General features: G+C 50.1%; 3 protein-coding genes across 3 annotated transcripts in view; 2 read left to right on the forward strand and 1 right to left on the reverse strand.

Annotated features, from left to right (window-relative positions):
• LOC133339060 (uncharacterized) overlaps positions 1–3,901 on the forward strand; it is a 75,557-nt gene extending 71,656 nt beyond the window's left edge. The window contains exon 13 of the mRNA XM_061547181.1: positions 3,825–3,901. Coding sequence (XP_061403165.1) covers positions 3,825–3,901 — 77 coding nt within the window. The remainder of the gene's footprint in view (positions 1–3,824) is intronic.
• LOC133339061 (uncharacterized) overlaps positions 1–22,449 on the forward strand; it is a 254,530-nt gene that overhangs the window by 50,462 nt on the left and 181,619 nt on the right. The window lies entirely within an intron of this gene.
• The window catches only part of LOC133339041 (uncharacterized), a 62,197-nt gene continuing 39,823 nt past the window's right edge, over positions 76–22,449 (reverse strand). The window contains exons 7-11 of the mRNA XM_061547165.1: positions 11,852–11,956; positions 10,399–10,557; positions 9,501–9,608; positions 7,596–7,754; positions 76–4,697 (exon numbers count right to left, since the gene is read on the reverse strand). Coding sequence (XP_061403149.1) covers positions 4,456–4,697; positions 7,596–7,754; positions 9,501–9,608; positions 10,399–10,557; positions 11,852–11,956 — 773 coding nt within the window. The 3' untranslated portion in view covers positions 76–4,455. The remainder of the gene's footprint in view (positions 4,698–7,595; positions 7,755–9,500; positions 9,609–10,398; positions 10,558–11,851; positions 11,957–22,449) is intronic.

Raw genomic sequence — 22,449 nt, forward strand, 5'->3', positions numbered from 1 at the left:
ATGCCTCAAGTACAGAAAATGGCTATATTTCCCCACAAACTTTGCTTTTGTGACCAGGACAGTGATTTTTTTAAAATTTACCTATTTTCAATGAGAATTCCAGATAGATTCAGTGCTGAGTAAATTTGGAGTAACTTCTAGAACATTCTAGAACTTTCCAGTAATATAAATATTACTATAAATACAGCTGCCTTCAGCCCACCAGTTCAGTTTAGTTCCAGCTGCTTAAGTAGACACATCTGCATCTTTCTGAGATGCCATAAAGAGGCTGCAAGCATCCGGCAGACACATTTTTCTATGTCTGCGGCCAATTTATAAAGACAAGAGCGAAAAAGTACTATGTGGAAGCATCTGCTAAGATGTGAGGCCTACAAGGCATATTTCGGCATGCCTGTTGGGGATTAAGACAAACTCTGGGGACCTGATTTCACCTGCGAGCAATGCAAAAAAATTGGAAGGGAAGATTAACAATTGTTGCTCGGAATTTAATGTTATAAAATTTGTAAAAATGTTTAAATTGTACAAGTTTAAATTTTAAAATGTTTTACAATTTTTAATGTTATTGAAAAAAATATATAATATATGAAAAATGTTGCGAGAATCTCTTGCATAATAGTCATTGGTGAAATAAATTTATTTTGTAGGATGGTACAGAGGGGAAACGAGAGCCATGAAGTTCGCTATCTCAAGAATTTGGCAGGAAATCACTGACCACTCAAGCAACTGCTACATCTGCATGGGGGACCCTTCCAAACGTCGAACTGGCAAGAATGCACCTGCTATCACGTATCTGTAACTTCCTTCATCCAGCGCCCCGATGTCACACTGTCATGAGCTCCCCGTACCCACTCCTCTGGAGAGAGAGCAGCCGTCTTTAGAAGATAGCAGCAAGTCAGAGAGCGAGGGAAGACGTTATAGATCCAGATGCCAATTTCAGAGGTGGAGCTGAGGAGATAAACCCATACTACCCCAACCAAAATATCTCAACGACTTGATCAGAGATCTTGGTCTTACCAAGTCCAATGGCAAGCTTTTGACGTCTAGGCTCAAGCAGTGAAACTTGTTGGATGCAAGTGTGCAAGTCGCAGATCAGAGGAAGCGTCACCAACGTTTTTGCAGCTTCTTCACCCGTCAAGATGGGCTTTGCTTCTGCCACAATGTGACCAGTCTGTTCGAGGCAATCGGAATCGCCTGTAACCAAAATGAGTGGCGCCTCTTCATTGACAGCTCATCCAGGAGTCTCAAAGCCGTGCTGCTCCATAATGGTAACAAGTACTCGTCTCTTCCCCTGGCTCACTCGGTGCACCTCAAAGAGGATTACAACAGCATCAAGACCTTGCTGGATGCCTTGAAGTATGATGAGTACAGCTGGGAGGTCATCGGAGACTTCAAAATGGTGGCATTCCTGATGGGTCTTCAAGGCGGTTTTACCAAGTTTCCCTGCTATCTTTGCCTTAGGGACAGCAGGGACACCAAGGCGCACTACCACAGGCGCGGCTGTACACAGCGGACCGAGTTCTCTGTGGGGAGGAACAACATCAAGTGGGAGCCACTGGTGGACCCCAGGAAGGTGCTGATGCCACCACTGCACATCAAATTGGGCCTTATGAAACAATTTATCAGAGCTGTAGATAAGGAGTCAGCATCCTTCAAGTACCTTCAAGACTTCTTCCCTAAGCTGTCTGAGGGAAAAGTCAAAGCCGGTGTCTTCGTCGGACCACAGATAAAGAAGATCCTGGATTGCAATGAATTCCCCAAGAAGCTCACTAGCAAGGAGAAAGCGGCTTGGAACAGCTTTGTCGCAGTGGTTCGTGGCTTCCTGGGCAATCACAAGGCTGAAAACTATGTGGAGCTGGTTGAGAATGGTGAAGAACTATGGCACAATGGGCTGTAGAATTTCCCTCAAAGTCCATATCCTTGATGCTCATCTTGATAAATTCAAAGAGAACATGGGAGCGTATTTGGAGGAGCAAGGCGAGCACTTCCACCAGGATATACTGGACTTTGAACAACGATACAAAGGACAGTATAACGAGAACATTCGCGGGCTGATTTGTGAAAGTGGTTCACAGTTTCATCAAAAATCTCGAAAAACTACTCACTTCTAAATCTTTTGTAGTAATTTTTGTATTACTTTAGTATGAATACATATTCATTTTGATTTATAAGTTGTTTTTTTTACTTTATGTGAACGAAAAGAGACAAATTCGCCTGTTTTCTCATTGAAAATAGGTAAATTTCAAAATATCACTGTCCCGGTCACAAAAGCAAAGTTTGTGTGGAATAATAGCCATTTTCTATACTTTTTAGGCATAAAAAAAATTGTGTTACATACTGTCATGTAGGCATTGTCTTTGACATTGATTGGCCTACACCAGAGACAGCAGCCTTCTTTATGGCCTAGTCTCACTAGCAGTGTCTCACTAGCAGTGTCTCGACACAAGTGTCAAACCAGAGAACATTAAAAGGGGAACAGTACAAAACAATGGACGTATCAGAGCATTTATAACTCTACACGGCACCGTAGACTCAACACTGCCACCCATCGACTCAACACTGCACGCATGACTCAACACTTCCACCCATAGACGCAACACTGCCACCCATAGACTCAGCAATAACTCCATAAACTCAATACTGCCACCCACACACTCGGCACTGCTATCCATAGACTCAACACTGCCCCTGTACATTAAGCAGTCTTCCCTCTCCTTAAACTCTTTCCGTTCCCTCTCTTAAAGTCTCATCTCCTCTCCATCGTCACCCATTCCCCTGCCTCTTTCCCCTCCACCACGCCCCCCTCCACTTCTTCCTGATCCTTCCCTGTAACCCCTTCGCGCGATTCCCAAATACCCCCTCTATCACTGCCGTCACTCGTTACTCAATACCCTTGTAGCACGCCCCTTCCGCCAACTGCATCATTCCACTCGAAATCCCTCGCCTGGTATATAGTGGAGCGTGAGTTCAATCCCGACCCTGATGCCTGCTGTATATTTGGAGTCTGCTTGTCTCCCCGTGGTCGCATGGATTTTTCTCCAGGTCCTCCGTTTTTTCCCCCTGCACATTTAGAATCAACATCTCTACATGTTTAGAGTATTTGGCTGTTGCTATAAATTTTCACGTGATGATGATATCAGCCACTTCATTGAGCTGCTATCATATGTTAAAGCCAAGTCGCTTTTGAAAAAGAGCTACATAGCTCAGGGGGCATTACCTGGTAAAATTAAAATTGCTGAGAGTTTAGTATGTATGTACATAGCCAACCGCGCTAATTGGAGTTGAGGGGGAAGGACAAACTAAACAAAACAAGCAGTTCTAAAGAAATGAGTTTGTCGATCTAGATGATGATTTAAAAGTGTTCAGCTCCCAGTAATATCAGAACAAACAGCTTTCCATACGGCCGCAGAAGCGCATCTGAAAGCGCCGTGCGATGATGTGTTGACTGTCTTTGTTCGACAGCTAGGCAAAAGTTTAGTGTATAGTAGTGTGCAGTGTATAGCAGTGTATATAGTGTGCTGTATAGTAAAGCAGTGTCTATAGCATCTGAAAGCGAAGCGCGATGGTGACCACCATCTGAGTTCAATGGCCAGCAGCCAAATATCACTGCTGCTGCGAGGATGAGCGGAGTTCACGTGACGATGGTTTATTGTTCCTTGATGAGATCAGTAAGGTAAGGTGGGTCATTTGTGGCAATTGCACACTGTGTGTGTGTGTGATCAGTGCGACCTAATGCTGTATATTCGTTCGGCAATAGGAAGCTGATACAGCAACCGGGCAGACACGTTCAGATCTATGCAGTAACCCTTCACACGCTTGGCGTGCAGTGCCAGCCCTATGCAGTGCCAGCCCTATGCAGTACTCCTTCACACGCTTGGCGTGCAGTGCCAGCCCTACAGGATAGGGTCTGGAAGTGCCGGCCATAGGAACGGGTTTACTATAGGCCATGACACTTCGGTTGACCCGAGAGGACATGTGACCAGTTAAGTCTACAAAGGGCCCCAGGTGGGGGCTCGGGTGGTCACGTGGTCTGGGTCGAGATCCTGCTAGAGGGTTCTGGAAGGTGGTCGTGGCCAGGGGCGGAGCCAGCCACGCCGCAGAGGATATAAGCCGGGTCCCCCAGAGGGACCGGCGTAGTTGTTCATCCTGTAGAAAACTTCGTCTATGTTCTACGTCCTATAGGCGGGGGCTAGGGGTGGTCACGTGTCAGGGTCGAGATTCTGCTCGAGGATTCTGGCAGGTGGTCGTGGCCAAACACGGAGACAGCCACGACCCGTGAGGATATAAGCCGGGTCCCCCAGAGGGACCGGCTGCTGTTGTTCATCCTGAATAATTATACGTTCTACGTCCTATAAGAGTCTCCAACACGTGGACCGGGACCCAAGCTGTGGTCTGGTCCGTTGTAGCTAGTTATAGTGTAAATAGTGTAGTTAACCTGGTGGTCACCACCATAGGTTGTTATTCTGTTAAGGGGCAGTTACTGTGTGTTGTTGTTAATAAATGTGTTGCCTCCAAAGAGTATGTCTGTGACTCAGTTGAACTCACTACAGATGCTAAAAAAGTGGTGATTTTTACCAGAACAAACTTACCCTGTGATAGCACAGCAGTCACACACGAGTCTTCCCCTGGTGCACAGGCCTGGTCGACTTCAGGAACTCCCAACCCGCTGCTTCCGAAGCGACAAGTACGACCATCGGTCACTGCATGGCAAGGGGGGTGGTGGGGTGAGCTCATGGGAAATCGCGACATTCAACAGCATCGATACAGATCAGACCCAGAGAATAATAATAATAATGATTATAACAATAAATACTTTAATCTTATATAGCGCCATTCGTAGTGGTTGGCTGCGCACAGTGCGAAAGAAGCTCAACACACGCAGAGTTTAATTTGTTGTCCTTCCCCTGCACCTCCGATTAGTGCGGTCGGCGACGTACGGTGGTGTGAAAGAAGTTCAACATACTTACCATAGATAACACTACCCATCGACTCAACACTACCCTACTCATAGACTAATACTTCCCATAGACTCAACAATACCCATAGACTATATTCTTTGGTTCTTTCGGTAAAGTCACATCGGTAGAAATAAAATAAAACAAATCACGACGTTTCGAATGCAACACAAGTGTCAGTCATCAGGCGAAAACAAAACATTACCCATAGGCTTAACACTACCCATAGACTCACTGCCAATAGACTCAACGATGCACCATAGCCTCAAAACTGCACCTCCGATTAGCACGGTTGGCTACGAACAGTGTGAAAAAGTTCAACCTACACACATCAGTATGGGTCTTGGTGTGTTTCTGTGGGTCTCTTCTGATATTAGAATACAACTGGGCGATATGCACTTTTAAATCATCTAGACTGACAAACTCAGTTTGTTGTCCTTCCCCCGTATCTACAATTAGCACGGTTGTCTACGTACGGTGCTAAAAAAAGTTAAATGTACATTCTACACTTCTGTACACTACACTGATGGTGGGAAGACAAAGCGAAAGAGATCCAACATCTTGCCGACATATAATATGCCTGGCTTTTTCAGTGCCACCAGAACCGCCTATGGTCCGAGCACTTGGGGAACAACCCCCCACTGAGGGCTAAGAATGGAGGAGATCTGATCAAGGAGAGGGAACTCAACACACGCTGAAAAGATAATTTTGAAAATAAGCGCAATCGAGACTCGTTTGTCGATAGTGTTTTCCACTCTGTTCCACAACACCCAATCAGAAATGAGCTTGGAACCCCCTCAACCCTTGATAACATGAAAGACATCAAGCAGATGAAGAGCAATAGGGGCTGGGAGCTGATGGAATCCCTGCTGAAATCTTCAAAAAAAGGAGAGGATCTCGACTAACGGCTCCAAGCGCTCACGTTGAAAATTTAGAAATACGAGGACATCCCGAACGACCTCAGAGATGCCATGGTTGTGACAATCTTTATGAAAGGACATACATCCGAATGTGGAAATCACAGAGGGATTGCCTTGCTGTCCACTGCAGGAAAGATAATTGCAAGAACTTTCCTGAACCGTCTTCTGCCACTTACTGATAAACTCCTCCCAAAATCCCAATGTGGGTTCAGGCCATCGAGAAGCACAACTGGCATGATCTTCGATGCTCATAAACTGCAGAAAACATGTCAGGAACACAAACCTCTCGACATTGACTTCTTTGACCTCACGAAATCCTTTAATTCTGTCAACCGAGGAAATACTGTAAAGATCCTTGAAAAGTATGGATATCCACCGAAATGTGTCACTTCTTCGCCTGCTGCATGGTGGTATGCGAGCAATGATTCTTAGTAATGGATCCATCTCACGCCACTTTGAAGTTAAAACTGGAGTCAAACAAGGCTGCGTCATTACCCCAACACTCTTCTCAATATTCTTCACTGCGATGCTACAGCTAACTACTGGCAAGCTTCGAGCAGGAGTGGAGCCAAACTAACAAATTGATGGCAAGCTGTTCAGGATCAACCGACTTCGATCTAAAACTAAGACCATCCCGACAGCAGTTGTTGTTGAGCTCCAGTATGCTGACGATGCTGTCGTGTGTGCCCACATGGAAGTGGATCTTCAGGCAATCAAAACTTAACTAAGGCACATGAGAAAATAGGACTGACGCTTAATATTTTAAAGATGAAGGTCCTTAATCAACCAGTTATCAATGAGCAGTCCCCACTTTCGACAATTTACATCCATTACTGGAATGCTGATGTTGGTAAATAAATCCAAAATCCTCTGAAATGTGTAAGTGCAGCTTTTGGTCGGCTGAGGAAAAGGGTTTTTGAGGAATTTGACATTAGGTTCAAAACCAAGATCATGGTTTACCAAGCAGTCGTAATCGCTACCTTTCTGTACAGAACTGAGACGTGGATAATATACAGGAGACGTCTTAAAGCACTGGAGAAGTCCTATCAAGATTGCCTGCAGAAGATCCTTCAAATCAGGTGAGAAGACAGACTCACAAACGTCAGCATCCTCTTGCAAACAAACACCACGAGGATTGAGGCCACGATCATTCGACGTCTTCATTATGCCTAACTCCAGCTTATTTGGGGTGTGCATTCAAGAGGAGGGCAGAGACAGTGCTTCAAGGATGTCCTGAAGGCCAACATGAAGAAGTGCACTATCGACACCAACTCAAGGGAGGCTCTTGCCCAGTATCACCTCAGCTGGAGACAGATAGTCTCTTTTTAGGATCCAAACATATTGAAACTCCAAAGGCGGAAACAGGAAGAGGAAAATCGGGAATGGTGGAAACATCATGCTGCAGCCCAACTTACTAATCCAGTTCCACCCACCACCCTTCATGTATTTTCAGACCCAAAGATAATTAAACTTTTCTATGGAAGACACTCATCCTCGATTGCGAGGGAGAGCCTATGATGATAACACAGCACATTACCCCACTACACTATGTAAAAAAAACATTTTTTTTCAGACTGCTTGTTTTCAATTCATCGTCCTTTCCCAAGCACATCTGATTAGCACGGTGCGAAATGAAGTTTAATGTACACACACGCATACTCCACATTACAGAAATAAGATAAAGGTGGGTTAAACAATCTGTCCGTCAATTGAAATCCACTACCGCCATTGCAGAGATCGGTCTGGCAGCAGGTGTAATCGTTCACGGTGCCGGTGAATGAAGAGGCGATGCCGGTGATGTATTGCTTTATCTCCGTCTTGTAATCGGACGTCGCACACGCCGCCGTGACGCCACATCCCCTGAATTGGAATGTTTTGCCACCTGCAAAACAAGGAGGCGATCGCAAACTGTTTAGATCAACGTTGTAGTGACCTGGACCGAGTTTTATTGTCCCCCGCATAACCACCCCTCCCCAGAGCAGCTCAAAGTCACTTAACCTGGGGAATTGGTCCCACTAAACTAGAAACAATTTTTTTAATTTGCTAGATGTAAGGCCCCACTGAGCTATGTAGCTATTTTTCAGACAAGCCACCTGACCATCACAAATAATAGCAACTTAATGAAGTGACGGATAATCACGTGGAAATTTTAGCAGCCAAATACTAAACTAAACTATTTTTAATTGACCAGGTAAGGCTCAGAGCTACGTAGCTTTTTTTTAACATAAGCGACCTGGCCATCACAAATGATAGCTGAACAAAGTGGATTATCACGTGCAAATTAAATAGCAGCCAACTACTCGAGGGGAAAAAATCCATGCGACCACCATGGGGAGAAAAAGAGAGAGATGCAGCCTCCAAATATACAGCAGCAGGTTTTGTCAGGGTTGGGATCGGGATCGAACCCACGACCTCTATACAAGGCGAGGTAGTTAACATCTCCTAGCAACTGAGGGCTCAGTGGGCCTTGGTAAAATTAAAAGTTTTGTTTAGTTCTCTCTCCACATAGACTCCCCCTTTTATCATAATCAGAATATATATTTAAACTCCAGGAGGAATCCAATGAGATATAAAGGCAGGTGGTAAGAGTGTTAAAAAAACGAACAATACAAAACACAATAATCGTGCAAAGTACAATAAAGGTAAAAAAATCACCTGTACACATACAAATGAAACTAAACCATGCCCATCCTGCCAGGAAAAGCCTATTGAGGTATTAACAAATTTTTGAGAAGTAAACTGGCTTTCACAAATTATAGCTCAATAAAGTGGCCCATTATTCGGACATTTGTTGCAGTAAAATTATTTAAATTATCTCAATGCATGTTTCTAACCGTGGAGGAAAAAAAACAGAGGAACTGGAGAAAAAATCCACGTGACTACGAAGAGAACATGCAAACTCCCAATATACAGCAGGCGTCAGGATCGAACTAACGACCTCCTGCATACCAGGTGAGGAATGTAATATCTCACCACCGTAGCACCCCTTTAATAAATAAATAAAATATATAAGTTCAAATTGCGTAATCAATGATTAAGCTTCGGAAATGGGGCAGTTAACAGAAAAACAGCCTCAGACCACACCAAGACACAGTCCTTTAAAATATTTTTACATTAAAATGGAACTTAAAACATTAAATGAATTAAATCTACAAATCACATTGGAAAATGTGACTGTATCCAAGACTAATTTTCAACATCCCCTCACCAACTGCAATGCCTCTTACCCCCTCCCTTATGTCATTTAAAAATCCACAATACTTGTCTGAAGGGGGCACAGGTAATGCAAAGGGGTTAGGGACCAGAGCAGGCAAGGGGTTAGGAAGCAAGATCGGTACGCAAAGCATACATGCCAACCCCTTATCAGTGCCTACCTTATTACAGACCAATTCAGACCTTATTGGTCACCTCATGTCCTTATAAATATCAACGTTCATCCTACAGAATCTCATCACAAGGCAGAAACACAAAGAAGTAGACAAAAACTATGTTTTGCCCGCATTGAAATAGCTGTGGGACATATGGTCCTGAAAGCTCAATTTCCCTGTACAATAATACGTGTAAAACCGTATGGGTTGACACGTATGGCAATGGTCGTCCAAATGATCTTCCCGGGCCAAACCGTTACCCTGCGTTAGGGTGGTGGTTAAGCAGGAGTCTTCGCCTGTCGCGCAGAACTTATATTCTTCGGTGATTCCCAGTCCGGCACTCCCATAGTAGCAGATCTTTCCAGTGGCTGCAACAACAAAACAAACCACGCTCGCATCAGCAAGTGAGAGAGACAGAGAGAGGTCGATAATTAATGAGAAGGTACTGTAGCAAGAGAAGTCAGGTGGTGAAGGGATAATGAATGAGAGGGAGCTGTATCTAGAGTAGACACGTGGTGAAGGGATAATTAATGAGGGGGTGTGTAGCTCCGCTGATGCGTTTCTCGTCACGAGTTGTAAAAAGCTCATGTAACTTATTAAAAGGTCGTACCTTTATCTTCTTTCACAACTCGTCGGAGCTTCTTAACACAAGCACAGCACACCGGTTGTGTGTTGTAGAGTAAACCCACTACAACGTTTAAAAATCGAGTGCCATGATTTTTCGCCAGTAATTACAACTAGCAGCATCATCAGGTGACAGCCAAAGTTGTGCAGAAATCGTCCTCCTGTCTTGGTCTTAAACAAAGCGTGACGATTTAGTTGAATAATTCAGCACTAACTGGTTGTTGTGTGTTGGAGAGTTCAACCCACAACACATTTACACAATTGTGTAGCTGGTGACGTTTCGCTTGGGGTGTGATTACAACAACCAGCGGCCAATTTTGCCTGTCGCTTGATGAGGCTAAGTTTAGTTTTCCATTTGTCAGTAAGGTTTTGACAGTAGGTAACCACGAAATAAGAGAGAGATGAGTCTTAAGAGACAGAGAGATGAGGCTTAGTTTAGTTTAATATTTGTTGGGTAGGTTTTATAGCAGGTAACCCACGAAATAAAGGGGGGGGGGTGAGAGTGCAAATCCCTAATTCGAAATCCCAACTTACCGCCGTTGCAGTTTTTTGTTTGGCAGCAGCTGTAGTACTTGACGATGCCCGTGAACGAGGGCTTCATGCTCACGACGGTTTGTCTGATCTGCGTCTTAAAGTCGGGCGCGTTACATTGTGCCTGGGTGGAGCAAATTTTGCCCTTGAACATTCGATCGCCTGCAAAACAAACGCATGCGAATTGTGAGTGGAAACGGCAATGTGCTTTGGTGTAGCCAGTGTGTGTGTGTGAGCTTACCTGTGATTGATCACACGTATATAATCGTGCACTCTAATAGCTAGGCCATAGCCAGGTGCGTTTTTATGATTATTATTTAAGAGAAGGCAATGGTGAACAGGGATCGGTCTGAGGCCCTGTGGGCACAGCTTAGTACGGGGCAAACATCCCCCAATTTAGAATTGGGTGGACTTTCGTGCTGTTAAGCTGCATAGCTCCGATATTATATATAACTGTTAAAATGATATTGCTTGAATGTCCATCGACTGACAGGAGGATCTCGGTAATGTTATTTGACCGTTCAGTTATTGCTGGTAATGAAGATGTTGCACGATTAAGACGTTGATATTAAAGTTGATTTTAACACGTAAATACTTGTAATAATTCGGTCTGGAATATCAACACTGGCGCTCAATCCCATTTACACTCTGAGAAATTGAGCTGCGGCGTTGTGCACATGGAGGGGTGATGAGAGAAGTGTCCGGTCACTCTTGCAGATACGCAATTGCCCCTTAGGGAGAAGACCTTTAGAAATGAAAATTTTGCTGTCCCACAAACCCACCCCCCGGTGCTCAGCTGTTTTGGAATCACCCACTTTCTCTTCGGGAGAGACAGAACACAACACTGAGTCAATTTATTTATCGTCGTCTATCCAATTTTATTATTTAGTAATCATTGTTGCGGTCGTGTATTTAGCTGACATGTCCCTCCCCCCCACCTCGTTAGAGGGGCAGGGTAGACTGGCTGCATTTGCATTGCGATCAAGTTGTTAATACCTTGCTGGAAGAGACAGGAAAGACTTCTGATCGTCTCTCCACGTTTTTCCTCATCATGCGCTGTGATATATACCACACCGTAACGTAGCCCAACTGTTGAGCTAATCTGAGGTGCGGGGGAAGGATGACCAACTAAATACACCTCAATAAGCAGTTATAAAGAAGTCCGTCAATTTCAATTATTAAAAAATGCACAGCTCCCAGTGGATTCCTAATATCAGAAGGAAGAGCGTTCCAGACGGCCGCATAAGCGCATCTGAAAGTTCGCGATGCGATGACCATGTTTGTTCGATGGCTAGCCAAAATCACAACCCCTATCACGACCCATATCACTCACCCCGATCACTATCACTACCACTAATCACTACCCCTATCTCTATCCCTGTCATTACCACTACCCAAAGCCCTATCACTGCATTCAGGTGTGTAGCTAAATCATGGCCTCACTTGAATAGCTTACCCTGAATCAGCAGTGCAGTCACACATGAGTCTTGTCCAGAACGGCAGTACGTGTTCTTTTCAGCAACTTCCAAACCGACAATTCCAGTATAGCAGTATTGACTCACTGCAAAACGTGGGAGGAAGCTCAATAAATCCTGTGAATTTAATCACAATGGCAGGTTGCAATCACACACACAAAGCGCTTGCCACGAATGATCCACAATACAGACAGTCCCTGGGTTACACGGAAGGGTTACGTTCCATAGAACGATCCATATCCAGAATTTTCCATACTTTGGAAACTAGACAATTTTGCCCCTACATCAAGATAAAAGCCCATATCCCGAAATAGTTGTAGCCTCCCCTACCGTTTTCTCTCGGCACTGTATCGCACTGTCGTGTATCGCGCTATCACTACCTGTATCATATCGCTGTACATATGAAGTGTTGTTGAAGACGCGTGGACAACGGGGTAAGGCACACGTATTTATTTACACAAAGGGCTTACAGTACTAGAGGGATGTATCGGCCCCCTCACCCGTACAACTGGGAATTCACCCCTAGCTAGCCTTCCTAGCTGAGTCCTCCGCTAACGGGCTAGGGGAGGCTGTCTGGCCCGACACTGGTTAGTCGGGCTACGGTACCCGGAATCCCAGAGGTCTGACTCTGGTTCCGGGACCACGCCACTGGCTCCAGCCTGCACCGCCCTTACAAGGGCGGCGTCCCAGGGGGAGTCCAGGGCCTATCTGGCCGGTCTTCTCTCTTCTCTTAACTACTCTAAGACTGAGCCCCGAGCTCTCTGGCTCAACCCTTTTTATACCCCGTTAGAGGATCGAAACCCCCCTCACGCCGTCCAGTACGGACGTCGTTGCGGGCACCACCCCGTGTGCTCACGGAGACCCCGCCCACTGTGTCTGTTTTCCGTTAGCCCCTATGTAAACAGCCCTACACAAACAGACCCTCTGTAACAGCCCTACATCACCCCCCCCTGTACAGCTCGCAGCCGTCCCGGCTGCAACAACTTTCAATAAAGGTTATTTAACCCCTAGATCCCCGCGTGTGCCTTAAAAAAACGTTTTTAACGCTAACTTGAAGGAACCAACAGTAACTACAACAACAACGACAATGATAACAACAAACCCTCAACCCTGAAAGGGAACAATCCGACGCACCCCCCCCGAATAAATACGGATACCGTAAGAGCAAGCTATATACAATTTGTAGCGAAGCCACAATGCACACAACAGCAGGTGAGCCCAACGTACGTGAATGCAATGGGCAGGGAACACCCCCCCCCCCACACAACACACACTGAACACAACATATATACAAATCTTGCGGTTCCTCAACAGTCTGCGCATTTTTGCGCGTGTCCTTGCGGTTTCACAACAGTCTGCGCATTTTTGCGCGTGTCCTTGCGGCGGGCCCCTCACACGGGGAAACCCCGGGTGGCGGACCGTCAGGTGGCGATCGTCCGTCCGGGAGCGGGGCCTCCTCTGATGCCTCGTGACTGTTGGTATCCCCAGAAGGGGTGGTCGGGCGTGAGCCCGTCAGTCTCGATGCACCTGGAGGTGGCACGGCCGGCAAGGCATTAGGTGAGCGCGGTGGAGACGGACCCAGTGAGTCGGTCGACCCCCCACACGTCTGGCCACGCATGTGTGAAGTGGGTTTGTGTGCCGCGACGAAAGGTTTCAACCGAGAGGGGTGCACGAACCATCGCCGCTTCCCCCAACGAATGCGCACGCACTGTGGTCGCAGGACCTCGACCACTTCCACAGGCCCCCGCCACGGCCGCGCCAGCTTTGGGGAGGTAGCCAGGGGTACTTGGGGACAGTGCAACCATGCCCTGTCCCCCGGTTTCCATTGTATGACATGCGCCCGACCCAACCTGAGGCGCTCGTTCGCCTTTTGACGGAGGTCCGAGTTTAACCTCGCAGCATCCCGCGCCTCTGTTAATTTAGCCAAATTAAACTTGACGTGGTCAGCCAATTTAGTTTTTCCTTGCTGGTCGGGGATCTGCAGCTGGGCGCGGGTCGGGTTCGCGACCGTACATAAGGTAAAAGGGGGAAAACCCCGTAGCTGCATGGGGTGCCATCCGATATGCCGCCAAGACCCCCTGAATATGCAGGTCCCAATCAGTCTGGGAATCTGAGACCTGCTGTGCCATCATTGACGAAATGGTGCGATGCAAGCGCTCGACCATTCCGTCAGTCTGTGGGTGATACGGGGAGGTCCGAATTTTCTTTGTGCCTAAGAGGTCACAAACTTGTTTAAGTAATTTGCTGGAAAAATTTTTACCCTGGTCGGTCAGCAGCCGTTCCGGGGCACCTTTGTCCAGGACGTATCCCTGAACAAAGGCGTCCACGATGGCTGCTGCCGACTGGTTGGCAAGGGGCCAGGCCATGGGCCAGCGTGTAAAATACTCGACTCCTGTCAGCAAATACTTATTGCCCCTGGGGGTGGCGGGAAATGGGCCCAAGATGTCCAGTGCGACCAGCTCATTTATTCTGGACACCTTGATTGATTGCAAAGGCGGGTTAGACTCCCGCGCCGGCGGTTTCCGCTGCGCACACCGCGGGCATGAACTCAAAAGATCCCCCACATCCTTTGTCATACCAGGCCAAAAAAAATCCAACTGTATCAGTGCAAGGGTCTTTAAAGTCCCCAGATGTAACAGGCGCTCATGCGCGGCCCACACCACTTTGCCTCGCAACTCCGAAGGGACGACCAGCCGATGTCGCTGTGATTTTGCGTCCCAATGCATGAGCAGACCCTGTACCATTTCCCATGCACCCGAATCACCTTTCACCCGGCCAGCACCCCCGACGCGACGACGCCACCCGAGGAGGGAGGTGTCCTCCATTTGGAGGCGCCCCCACTCAGTGACGGGCAACCCCAACAGGGAATCCCTTCCCTGTTGTTCGATTGAGTTATCAGCCAGTGGCTCGTCGTCGTCGGTGGCTGCCAGGATCGGGACCGATGCGTCCCCTGAAGGTCTGCAACGTCCCGACCCCAGGAGGCATGCACATTCCGAGGCGGTTGGCATGCGTGACAGAGCGTCCGCGTTGGTATGGCGAACGCCCTTACGGTAAGTGGTCTCAAAATCAAAATCCTGGAGAACCTCCAACCATCGAGACAACTGTCCCGATGGTTGTTGAACCCGCAGGGCATACTGTAGTGCCGCATGATCTGTGCGGACGGTGAAATGCCGACCGTACAGATATGGGCGGTACTGTTGGATGAAAAAAACAATTGCCAACAGTTCTCTACGGGTAACACAATATCTCTGCTCCGCAGGAGACAACACCCGACTACCGTATGCGACCACCCGTTCAACGCCATCAACCACCTGGGAAAGCACACCCCCAATACCCGTGTTGCTCGCATCGGTGTCGAGCAAAAAGGGTTTCGAAAAATCAGGGTAGATCAAGGGAGGGGCTTTCACCAGGGCGTCCCGAAGGGAGCGAAACGCAGCCTCCTCCTCTTGACCCCAGTGGAAACGAACCCCTTTAGATGTTAGAGCGTGCAGGGGTTTAGCGATCGTTGCAAAATCAGCAACAAACCGTCGATAATACGACGCGAACCCAATAAAACTCCTGACTTCTCCCACTGTGGTGGGAGTCGGCCAGGAGCTGACACACTGCGTTTTGGCGGGATCGGTAGCAATACCTGAGCGTCCCACGATGTGCCCCAAATAACGCACCGAATCACGCAACAAATGGCATTTTTGGGGCTTAAATTTCAAATTTGCAGCCCGCATCTTTAGGAAAACTGCCCGCAACCTCTGGAGATGCTCATCAAAAGTTTTACTAAAGACGATAACGTCATCCAAATAAATGAGGCACGACTCCCATTGCAGTCCAGCCAAAACCAATTCCATTAAACGCTGGAAAGTTGCCGGCGCTGAGTGCAAGCCCATCGGCAACCTGTTGAATTGAAACAAGCCGTGCGGTGTACGAAAAGCAGTTTTAGGCTTAGACTCATCATCCAGAGGAAGCTGCCAGAATCCCGAAAGTAAATCGAGTGTGGAAAAGAATCGCGCTCCCGCCAAAGCGTCAAGCGATTCATCCATCCGAGGGAGCGGGTATGCGTCGGCAACCGAAATTTTATTAAGACGCCGGAAGTCAACGCAAAACCGCAACGAACCGTCCTGCTTTTTAACCAGGACGATCGGCGCTCCCCAAGGGCTGGTGGAAGGAGAAATGATGTCCGCGGCTAACATGTCATCAACAGCCGATTTGACATGTTCCTTTTCGGCGGGACTCAACCGAAACGGATTTTGGCGAATTGGCGCGCTGTCACCCGTGTCAATATGGTGACGCAGCAAGTGAGTGCAACCCAAATCATATTTATCTCGACTAAAAACGTCGGAAAATTCTCGTAATAGCGTTTTAAGTTGTTGACGCTCTGAATCGGACAGGTCCGTCGATCCCGCACAAAGCGCCTCGAGCCACCCTTCATCGCTGTCCGAACGCGGTCGCGACGCAGGGACAGTGTTGACGGAATTGACGGCGGGCTCCTCACACGGCACCGGCGTTGCGTGAGCAAGCACGGTCCCCTGTGGGAGCACCACCGTCCGCGAGCCCACGTTTAGGACCGCGATGAAGGGTTCACTATCCCCTCTCACTATGGTCTGGGCCGGTAGTAAATCAGGTCCACTAACCCCGGCCCTAGACGGTCCCAACAGTACCCCTTGTGCCCCGGCACCCTTAACGAGGGGCCGCCGAAGCTTCAAAGGCACCAACATTTGCGTTCCCGGAGGAACGCGTACCGTTCTCTCCACGAACGCCGGCACCGTCGCGAACGCCGTCCGAGTCGCAACTGGTGATGGCAAAAACGCCATGCGTCTGCCCGATGGAAGCTCTATGCACCCCTGGTCGATCAAAATTACAATCGGCATTTTGGCCAGGAAGTCCGTCCCCAGCAGGCACGGAACCGCCAGCGAGGACGAAACAAAAATCGGCCCAGACAATTTTATTTCCCCGATACAAATTTGTGCACGAATTTGTCCGATGATGCCAAGTGAGCCCCCGTTAGCCGCATAGAATGGTATGTTGACTGGCATCAAGGGACGACTCCGGACAGGGAGAATGTTATAAATTAATTCCGAAATAATAGTCGCCGATGCCCCCGTATCGACCAGGATGCGCACTTCCACCCCGTCGATATAACCTACAACGGCCGACGACCCCGACGATGCGGCAACCACACGATCGGCCAGCACGGACCACTGGCCGGGTTCGATATGGGTACCCGGAGTGGTGCGTGATGGTGCGATGGTGCGTGATACCGGCCCCCCTCTCGTCGCGGTGTTTGAGTGCGTGACGGGTGTGTGTGTGGGCCAAACGTGTGGGGTGCCGCGACTCGCCGGTTTCTGATGGTGGAGCTTGGGATGAGGCCCGTCGTCCCGGTGAGGTGTCGTCCCGCGCTGACGAGGAGAGCGGCACCCCGAGGCGATGTGGCCCCGGACGCCGCAGTTAAAACACCGCGGGAGCGACGTCGGAGGTGACGAATGGTCGGAACGGCCCGACCCGTCCTGGCCCGGCCGTGCACTCGTCGCCTGTTGCCGTCGGTGGTCGACGGCATAGAGTTCCTCCGTCGGAAGGGTGGCTGCAGCCACCGCACGCCCCGCCGATGCTCTGCTGGCTTTGCGTCGAAGCGACAGGAGGTTTGCGTGGAGGAGCCGCGCCGCCTGGAGCGATGTCATTTCCGCGTCCTCCTGTGCGACGACAGCAATGTCAAGATCGTCGGCCAGGAGGAGTATCTTCTCCGTCACCATAGCGTCGATGCCGTCGTCATCCATCCGGGGGAAGGCCGACTTGGCCATCGCCAGGAGGCTCGTTCGGTACGCTAGGGGCGACTCCTTTTCTCCCCGCTTGCGGTCGTAGAACTCCTGTCTGCATTCCGCCGATGGTCCGTAGACTCCTCCCAGCAGCTGCAGCGCCATCGGTAACGTCGAGCGCTTTTCCTTTGGTGCCGATGTTAGGGCGGCCAGCGCGTCGCCGTCCAGGAGCGCCGGCAGGGCGCTGAGAGCTTCTTCGTCCGTCCATTTAGCCATCTCCTGGTGGGCGAGGAAGCGTCTTCGAAAGCCGCTCCAGTCGCCCTCTGCGCCCACGAATTCTTTAAGCGGGGGCAGCCTTTGGTGTAGTGCAGCGGCTGCCGTGGAGTCCCGTGGACTGCTGCCTCCCCGACTCGGCTGCGTCTCGGCGCGAATGGCAGATGGCATCGCCTGTCGCAGCTTTGATGACGCGCCCTCCTCCGTCGTTGATGCAGCAGCCCCAGCGCGGCCGATGTCGGACCCCAGGTTGAGGTTGGCCACGCCCCTAGCGGTCGCTGCGTCGATGGCGGGAATTTCAAAATTTAAATCTTCAGAAATGGCGGGAAGGCGCTCCACACGCCGATTCCCCTCGCCCCGCGGTGGACCACCAGCCCCCAGCCGTGTGATGTCCTTCAGCGTAGCGGCAGCGGCGTAGAGCAGTTCCGCCAGCCTCTCATGAGCCAGCCTCAGGTCGTCTCCCCGCTGCTCCTCTTCATGGTGATGCTCCGGTAAGCCCGCATCCGGCCCCGGCTGCACGTCGTCTAGTAGAGCCATCTCGGGCTCGGCAATTTCGGCGGCGTCCTCCGCCCGCTGTTCCCTGGCTCGAGCTGTTTGGCGCGTGTCCATGTTCTTGGTTCTTCTGACGCCAGATGAAGTGTTGTTGAAGACGCGTGGACAACGGGGTAAGGCACACGTATTTATTTACACAAAGGGCTTACAGTACTAGAGGGATGTATCGGCCCCCTCACCCGTACAACTGGGAATTCACCCCTAGCTAGCCTTCCTAGCTGAGTCCTCCGCTAACGGGCTAGGGGAGGCTGTCTGGCCCGACACTGGTTAGTCGGGCTACGGTACCCGGAATCCCAGAGGTCTGACTCTGGTTCCGGGACCACGCCACTGGCTCCAGCCTGCACCGCCCTTACAAGGGCGGCGTCCCAGGGGGAGTCCAGGGCCTATCTGGCCGGTCTTCTCTCTTCTCTTAACTACTCTAAGACTGAGCCCCGAGCTCTCTGGCTCAACCCTTTTTATACCCCGTTAGAGGATCGAAACCCCCCTCACGCCGTCCAGTACGGACGTCGTTGCGGGCACCACCCCGTGTGCTCACGGAGACCCCGCCCACTGTGTCTGTTTTCCGTTAGCCCCTATGTAAACAGCCCTACACAAACAGACCCTCTGTAACAGCCCTACACATACGCTCTGCACTTCCTATGATTCTTTCAATTCATCGAATATCTACCCATAATTAAACTAATGGAACAAACTGTATCCAATTATTTATAAATACCACGAAACATTTTTATATTAATTGTTAACAGAGAGCAGTCACTTCCGAATGTTCATTTACCGTACATTAGGCTAGGCCTAGACTTACACATTTGGCTAAGTCCACCTTACGCCTCGATTTGCGGTATTCATCCGTTACCTCGCCGTGCTGCACTGGCTGAAGTGAGCAGGAAAACAGTTAATTCTACACTCTAAACCTAAACTATAAAACGAAAACTTAAAACTTTTATTTTACCAGGTAATGCCCCACTGTTGTTGATAGCAGTTCAACAATGTGGCTCATCACGTGAACATTTCAACAGCAGCCAAATATTGTAAACGTGTAGTGACGTTGATTTTAAGTGTGGAGGGAAAAACCGGAGGACCCAGAGAAAAATTCACGCGACAAAGGGGATAGAGACATGCTAACTCAAAATATACAGCATGCACCATCAGATTTGGGAGCAAACCCACAAGCTCTTGCATACCAGGCGAGGTAGTTAACATCTCCGAGCCATTGTGGCGCCCACTAGACCTTGCTTTGAGTATAGTCACTCTCCAGGTAACAGCCACACCCATCCAACACCTCACATGATGTGCACCACAGTTTCTGGTTAGAAAATTACAGTGCAGAGTACAGTTTGTTCTCCTATAACGTGGTGGTAGTTGTTGCATTCCTGAAGACCACCATGTTATAGGACAATCGCGTTGTAATAATAAATAATATAATGTAAGCGGTAAAGCACAGTTCGCGATAATGCGTGAGGTGATGACGCGTAACGCAGGACCTGAACGTTTAAGGTAGCAAGACTAGAAGCATTCAGCAGCAATCCAATGCGATGACGATGCTACACTGAGGTAGAAGGGGGGTACCAGGGTTGTTAAAGTGCAAGCTGCTGCTAATGAGACCGAGCCTCTGCCATGTAGATGGTAAAAGCACAAAAGCAGGTCAGGAAGAAACAGCCTCCTGCTATGTTGCTTAGTGAGTAAAACTTATAACAGGAAACCAGTGTGTGAAAAAAGAAGCTAAACATGTGTAAAGGGGAGCCGACACCAGATTGCAGGGGTCTCGTCCTTTATTCCTTTTCTTCCATCCACACCTGTCCCCAGCCGTCCCAATATCGTTCCCGCCAAAGGCCCCCTCTTCCCGCCCGTTCTCTCCTTATATCTCCTCGATCACCCCTCCCACTTACCCACCTATTGGTGGGAATCCTTCCCCTGACACCCCTACATCACCCCCCCCCCCCCCCCGGAGAAAAAATAACCGTCCTCGGTTCTGCCTTCCCCATGGACCATTTAAGTCTCCCCATGCCTCCCACCACTGACAGTGACGACAGCCCTTACCCCGCCCCCCACAACCATACAATGCAATATAACACAACAAAATCAATTGCGCGGCCTGCCCAGGTCTCCAGCCAGCATCCCGTAACAGCCCGGACATCCACAGGCAGCAGATGACCGTGGCGGCCCCCTCCTTCGAAGGCCCTCTCGTCGCGGTCCCTGGTTCGGTGGTGCCGGTGTCGCCTTGCCTAGCGCCGCTGTCTCTCCGGCCCCCGCTCGTGCCGCCGCTCCGTCAGGCCTCACATGGGGTGCTGTAGGTGACAAGGGAACACAGGGCACCGAACCCCCTGCCGGTCGGCGCGTGGTGGTCGGCGACCTTGGCCTGGGTAGGGATGATGATGATGTTGGCAGTGATGTTGGTGGTGATGTTGGTGAAGATGACGGTGGAGAGATGTATGGCTTAAGGCGGGTGGGTTGTACAAACCATCGTCGCTTACCCAGTTGGACCTGGACGCACTGCGGTCAGAGTGCTTTAATGACCTCGACCGGCCCTTTCCAGGGTCGGTGAAGCTTTGGTGAGAGGCCAACCGGCACCTGAGGACAGTGTAGCCATGCCTGGTCCCCGACTTTAAAGGGCTTGGCTGTCACTGTCCTCTCCCGTATCCGTACATTACTCTCTTGGCTCGTGGCCAATGTGGCCTCGGCTGCTTGGCGGGCCTCTCTCAAATAAATGAGGGAGGTCTTTAGTGCCTTCGGCCATGCGTCGGCTCTTGCGGGAATGTCCGTCAGCTGCACCTCAATAGGCGGAATGGGATCCCGTCCGTACATCAGGAAAGACGGCGAGAACCCCGTCGCCGCGTGTGGGGCCACCCTGTACGCCGCTAAGACCGATGGAATGTGGAGGTCCCAGTCGGAATGGTTTTCGTCCACCACTTGGGACAGCATGGCCGCTATGGTGCGGTTAAGCCGCTCTACCATCCCATCGGTCTGGGGATGATACGGAGATGTTCGGACCTTTTTAGTGCCCAGGATAGAGCAGACGTCCTTCAATAGCTGTGAGAAGAAATTCCTGCCCTGATCCGTGAGCAACCGCTCCGGTGCCCCCTTATCAAGGACATAGCCTCCCACGAAGGCATCGGCGATGGTCTGTGCCGTTTGGTCCGGGAGGGCCCACGCCATCGGCCACCTCGTGCAGTACTCGACTCCGACCAACAGGTATTTATTTCCCCGTGGCGTGACCGGCAGTGGTCCCAGGATGTCCAACGCAACCAATTCGTTGACCCTGGTCACCGTGATGGGCTGTAGGGGCGCCCGGCTTACCCGGGGTGGCGGCTTTCGCCGCGCACATTCGACGCAGGTAGCGACCCATCGATGCACGTCAGCGGTCATACCTGGCCAAAAGTACCGACCCTGTAATGTGTACAGTGTCTTCCGCCCCGCCAGGTGCAGCAGCTGGCGGCCGTGTACGTCCATAACCAATTGTTGACGCAGCGACTCCGGAACTACCAGGCATCGCCGGCGCCCTGTCGGGTCCCATCGCATGAGGAGGTCCTCCCATACGATGTACTCCTCCCCCCCTGCCTCTGCTGAGGCGCGTAGCGTTCGCAGTGGGGCTTCCTCCAGCTGTAGCCGTCTCCAATCGTCCAAGGTCAGTCCCAGGTCGTGGTCGGTCAGCTGGACCTCATCCTGTGCGCCCTCCGCCGTGCGTACGGGAGCGATGACCGTCCCCTCCGGCCTCGCCTCCTTGCAGCGTGCCCCGCCTGTGGTGCATGCACAAGGGCCCTGGGGCGCCAGTCGGGACAATGCGTCTGCGTTGGCATGTCTGGTCCCTTTGCGATGCACTACTTGGTACCTGTACTCCTGCAGGCAATCTATCCATCTGGCCAGCTGGCCCGAAGGCTGGTCGATGCGGAGCGAATACTACAAGGCCGCGTGGTCAGTGCGGACCGTAAATTTGCGACCATACAGGTAGGGTCGGAATTGCTGCACGAAGTGAACGACTGCCAGGAGTTCCCTACGTGTGACGCAGTAGCGCT

Source organism: Lethenteron reissneri, unplaced genomic scaffold (assembly GCF_015708825.2).
Source record: "Lethenteron reissneri isolate LAM-NWPU_2019-01 unplaced genomic scaffold, ASM1570882v1 scaffold_1640, whole genome shotgun sequence".
Classification (NCBI taxonomy): domain Eukaryota; kingdom Metazoa; phylum Chordata; class Hyperoartia; order Petromyzontiformes; family Petromyzontidae; genus Lethenteron; species Lethenteron reissneri.